This window comes from Ochotona princeps, chromosome 14 (assembly GCF_030435755.1).
Source record: "Ochotona princeps isolate mOchPri1 chromosome 14, mOchPri1.hap1, whole genome shotgun sequence".
NCBI lineage: Eukaryota > Metazoa > Chordata > Mammalia > Lagomorpha > Ochotonidae > Ochotona > Ochotona princeps.
In genome coordinates this window covers 31,278,030-31,283,054 of record NC_080845.1, presented here as the reverse complement: position 1 = coordinate 31,283,054, position 5,025 = coordinate 31,278,030, and the positions used below count along the sequence as shown (strand labels likewise).

General features: G+C 60.4%; 2 protein-coding genes across 2 annotated transcripts; both read left to right on the top strand.

Annotated features, from left to right (window-relative positions):
* Positions 1-260: 260 nt before the first annotated feature.
* On the top strand, positions 261-1,988 carry HRCT1 (histidine rich carboxyl terminus 1). Its single transcript, XM_036496721.2, has 2 exons — positions 261-707; positions 1,867-1,988. The coding sequence occupies exon 1, from the start codon at positions 261-263 to the stop codon at positions 570-572; it is 312 nt and encodes a 103-aa protein (XP_036352614.2). The 3' UTR covers positions 573-707; positions 1,867-1,988.
* A 494-nt stretch (positions 1,989-2,482) lies between these two features.
* Positions 2,483-4,436, top strand: SPAAR (small regulatory polypeptide of amino acid response). Its single transcript, XM_058672665.1, has 2 exons — positions 2,483-2,989; positions 3,400-4,436. Exon 2 carries the CDS (start codon positions 3,650-3,652, stop codon positions 3,875-3,877), a length of 228 nt encoding a protein of 75 aa, XP_058528648.1. The 5' UTR covers positions 2,483-2,989; positions 3,400-3,649; the 3' UTR covers positions 3,878-4,436.
* The last annotated feature ends 589 nt before the right edge of the window (positions 4,437-5,025 follow it).

Below are 5,025 nucleotides of genomic sequence, written 5' to 3'. Positions count from 1 at the left end.
GTGACTTTACCCGCTGCACCACAGCACCAGCCCCAGGTCTTGATCTCTTCTCTCTTCTCCTTTGTCCACTACCAGGCTTCCTCAAAGTTAACTGCCCCTGGCGTGGCCCCTGGCCAGCAGCAACAGTCCAAACAGGCCTCGCCCACATTCCCCGGGCTGCTCTCCAGCCCACAGGAGCTGGGACCAGAGTTCATCGGCCCAGGGTTCCACAGAGGCTGCAGAAGGGCAACGGGAGCCAGGAGCCGCTAGTCTGGGAGAGGATGTCCAGCCTCCAGGTATTAGGCAGCCTGCTGGGCTGCATCACAGGCGTCGCGGTGGCCGTGGTTGTGACCATCCTGCTGCTGGCCACCTGCCTCTTCCCCAGAGGGCAGGACCGGGATGTGGAGAGAAGCCTCCACTCTGGAACCCAGAGTCGACGGGTCCAGCCTCGGCTCTTCCCAGGCCGGGGCCACCTGGGGACCTTCCACCAACACCATTACGTGGGCCATGTGTCTCACACGCCCAGCGCTGGCTTCCATCATCACCACCGTGGTCACCACTACCTCCACCAAGCTCACTGGGGCCGCCGCTGATGCCTACAGACGGCCACCCTGCCCTCCGTCACCAGAACGAACACCCCCAGGTGGCAGAGGGCAGAAACTGCATCTCCAGGTCCTGTGTGGAGGGGTTCCTTGGAGTGCCAGACCCTAGCAGAGACTAGTCCTGAGGTAGACCTGAGGCTGGGGGCGGGCAGGGAGGAGGGGAAGGGGGTAGGACTGGACACCCCACTTTGTGACCGATTCCCAAGTGGGCCCCAGAGGTGGCCAGGGTGTGTGGTGAGGCCAGTGCAGAGATGGATGACAATGTGATGGTACCTCTGGCCAGGTGAGGGGTACCCTCAGCACAGGGAAGTAGGAGGCTCCCCCACCCCCACTGGGAGCAGCTCTGCAGAAAGGGCTCCTGCCTCAGCCTGGGAACAGTGAGAGGCCCTGGTCTGGGAGTAAGTGGATGGAGCTGGCACCTGGGGCTGCAGGTGAGTGGGGAGAGAGGCGTGCGGGGCCATCCGTACACAGAGCAAGGGCTGGGTGGGAGAGTTGCAGCGCCTAGGTTCCTTCCAGCCTATGTCCAGGCCCTGGAAGCTGTGGAACCCCAGGGAGCCCTGCCCCATGGGGCCTGCAGGTGATGGTGGTGGGGTCGTCTGGGAGGGGTTATGTTGTCTAGGTGCTGGGTGGTCTCATGGGCTGTTAATAGTTGGCTCCTGCACTAGCCTGGCTGGCCTGTTCCCTAAAGGGAGAAGGTAGGAAGTTCAGCCTGTGCTTGCTCAGGAGCTGGGGAGGGAGCCAGGGCCTGGGGGGGGGGGGGGGTCCCGGCAGGGCTGAGGGGAGGGGCTGGAGGAAGGCCCAAAGGGGGATGTCTGGTGACTCATGGGAACAGAATGTCCTGGCTCCTTTTTAAAATTTATTTTTAATTTCTGCACTGGGTTGGGGGGGAGGTTGAGGGAGGGGAGGCAAATTTCCATTATGGACACATTAGGTTTCTGGGACCATTGGGGGTGTGTGTGTGTGTGTGTGTGCGCGTGCATATATGTATGGCTATGTGCACACGTTCCTGTGTGTGCAGGTATGTATGTGTCTCTGTGTGTCGTTCATGCATGCCTGCGTGTACATGCATGTGTGTACATGTGTATGTGTTCCATTGTATGCACATGTGTTTGTGTCTGTGTATCATTCATGTATGCCTATGTGCGTATGCATGTGTGTGGCTTTCTAACTCCACACTGGCCTTCACAGACACCTCCCCTTCTCCACTCCCATACCTTCCCCTGGCGGGGGCCTCACCCCCACCCTGGCTGGACTCCTGACCATCTGTCCATCTTTCCACCTTCAGCTCTGCCCCTTTGGGGAGCACCTCTGCGCTGAGGACAGGAGGCCTCCCCCAAATACCAGAGAAGAGAGCGGCTCCCTGGACCAGGCAGAAGACACAGGCTCCGCAGGTTATCCACACGAGGAACAGGCGCAGGAGGAGTCACAGAACAAAGAACCGAGCCTCAAGCAGTGTCGCTAGGACCCTCCGTAGCCACCACGTGCGCACTCGCTGATGATGGGAATTCAGCAGGAAGTCCTGGCACTGCAGCTTGGCTTCCCCAGCTCAGACAGATAATCTGGCTGTCCCAGTGGCCCCCAGCTCGCTCCTATGTGGAGAAGGAGCCCAGATACCAGCCTGTCCGTTCATCTTAGGAAAGCAGAGGGAGTGTGACAGGCCACCCTTCCGCTCTGTGCAAGGGCAGCCTCCTCACAGTGGTCCTGAAGCAAGTGCCTTCGGCCTTGGAGGCGCTGACACGGACCATGCTGGGCGACCTTTGGCCAGTCCTTGGCCGGACTGCTCAGCGGCTGCATGGCGCCTCCAAAGGACAATACGCCAGGCGTGCAAGTGGGGCGCTAGACCCTCACCACGAGGCATTTCAGCTTCACTGTAAACCAGCTGTGGCCTCGGAGCGGGTCACTGCAGCCCACACAGGGCTGCTGGGAAACTCCTGTGTTCTACATCTGTTTCTCAGAATGCAGGCAAAGCAGCGCTCCTGGCACGAGCTCCTTTGTGGCAGTGGGGCGTGTATCCGGGTGTATGTGGGGGTTGCGGGGCTCCGACCTCTGAAGGACTGAAGCACCGAGAAGGAGGCCCTTTCTGGTCCACCTCACTCGGTGGCCTGAGCCTGGCTCATTTCCCGGACCCCCCGGCAGGGGGCAGGGCCGGAGCAGCTTGGGGTGTTGCGAGAGGGGCGGGGTAAGGCCTGTCCCCCGAGGAGGAGGCCGCTGTGGCGGAGGGGCCCGGGGCCTGCCTCACAATTGGAGGAAAGGCTCCAGGAAGCGCTCAGACGACTTGGGAGCCAAGTCTCCAGCAGGACCCCCAGCCGGCCTGCCGGCCGACCCGCAGCACCCGGGGAAGGGGCGGCCGGGCCAGGGGGAGGCCGCAGCATCAGGTGCAGCCCCGGCCCGCCTGCGGGGAGCCCAGGGTGAGTCCTCTGAGCCGTGAGCCTGAGCAGAGGGTGGAGCGGGGCTGGCAGCCAGAGGGCTTCTAGGGGAGCCCAGAGCAAAGGAGCAGTCAGCCACACAGCGTGTCATCCAAGGCCAGGGCTACACTGCACTTGCCCAACCACGAGCAGAAACAAGGCCAAAGACCGCGGGCCCTCCCCTCCACCTCCTCCCCCAGTTAAGGCCCCTCCCACCTGTGTGGCCTGTGAGTGCTCCGGGCCCCCAGCTGTCCACTCGCCTTTCTCGGCACCTGCTTTGCTGTCCCCAGCACGGGCTGGAGGCTGGGAGGCTGTGGACTCAAGGACTGGCCCAAGGTCCCTGCTGGGCAGGGGAGGATCCCAAGACAGGAGTGTCTCTTGTCTGAGTGTCCTGTTGCTTTTGAAATGTGCAGGCACCACAGGTGGCCCCGTGCTGTCCAGCCTCGCTCTGAGCTCCCCATTCTTGCGCTTGGTGTCCAGGGGATCTTGCACCCCCATCTTCTGGAACCGCACTGACAGCAGCGCTCGCAAGCCTGGTGGAACAGTCAACAGGTTTGAGGTGGACTGGGCTCCCAGCAGCCCGGCTACTCTGATGGGCGGCTGAGACTCCTACACACTCCACGCTCCAACGGTTGCTCAAGGGCAGTCAGTGGTCCTGTGGCCATGGAAACGGCAGTGATGGGGGTGGTGGCAGTGTTGTTCCTGGTGACCGTGGCCATCACTTGTGTTCTTTGCTGCTTCAGCTGTGACTCGAGGAGCCGGGACCCTCAGGAACGCCCCGGCCACAGCTTCACGGTGGCCACATTTCGCCAGGAAGCTTCCTTCTTCACAGGACCCAGTCGTCCAACTCGGCCCGTGCCAGCTGCCCGGGACTTCTGGTCTTTCATGTAGTGCCTCATGGCAGTGTTGGGACCTGGCTGGACAGCCAGGGGAGGGGAGACGGCATTGACCCCTGACCTAGTAGCAGGATCTGTCGCCTGGAAGGGGTGGAGGGGTGATCAGCCACCATGTGGGACGCGTGGTGGGGCCGGCTTTGTAGATTGCTGCATGTAACGCTTGCTGGAACTGAGTGGCAAGCCGTGTGCCAGGGAAAGGATTTGTATTGCCCCAGCAGATGCGGCACCCTCCAGTGGATGCCGGAAGGAAGCACCTCCCCTGATGGAACATGATTGCACAGAATTCTTTTCCCCTCCTGGCCTGTGCGAGATAGTCCCGTAGTTATGAAGCCACACAGCTGCTTTCTGGGAGTAAGTGGTCTAGTGGACACTTGAGAAAGTATGGCCTTTTATGGGTCTTTCCAAGTCGTGCTTGGGAAAACCACAAAAGGAAAAAGAGACACACGAGTCGCAGAAAGTCCAAGATGTCTTATTCACAGGAAAGCCAGAAAGCTGATTTTTCAGCCAATTCTGGGCCAGTCTTCATTACTGCTTTCTAACAGGTCGCATGGGGAGTGTGATTCTCATTACTGAGGACGGTCACAGAACCATGGGCGAAAAGATGATTCTAAAAGCATTGAAAGGTTATGTTCCACTGGAAGCATGCAACCTGGCGCTTGTCTTCGTCACAAATAAAAAGATATTTGGTTTCTATTCATAGGAAATCTGTTCTCTCTCAGCCCTCAGGAAAAATGCCCTGGCAGGTATTTAACGAATTTGGATGAGGGAGTGGTGGCTGAAGCCAGAGAGGAAGCTGGGTGCCAGGCGTGCACCAGGGAGCCCCCGCTGGGAGGGGTGTCAGGAAGCAGTCAAGCTGCCCTTGGTGTCCCCACCTCCTTTCTGAGTGCCCTCTCCGCCCAGTCCCTGGCTTTGACCTTGGGCAAGGCAGCTCACTGCAGCCCAGGAAGGCTCTGAAGTCTGTCCTGGGTGGGAATTCCGCAGGAACTCAGTAGGGTCCCCTTTGCACCCTGACCAGCCAGAGGTGGGAGAGCATCTCCAGACCCAGGGAGATACACCTGGGCCTGGGGCCGCCGGTGGGGAGACAGCCATCAAGGGGCCGGGCCTCGCTCTGTGGGGACGGGAAGTCCATGCAGCCTGGAGTCT

What these genes read in the sequence shown, in the direction of transcription:
- HRCT1 (XM_036496721.2), top strand. Translation starts at nt 261, where the DNA reads ATGTCCAGCCTCCAGGTATTAGGCAGCCTGCTGGGCTGCATCACAGGC.
- SPAAR (XM_058672665.1), top strand. Translation starts at nt 3,650, where the DNA reads ATGGAAACGGCAGTGATGGGGGTGGTGGCAGTGTTGTTCCTGGTGACC.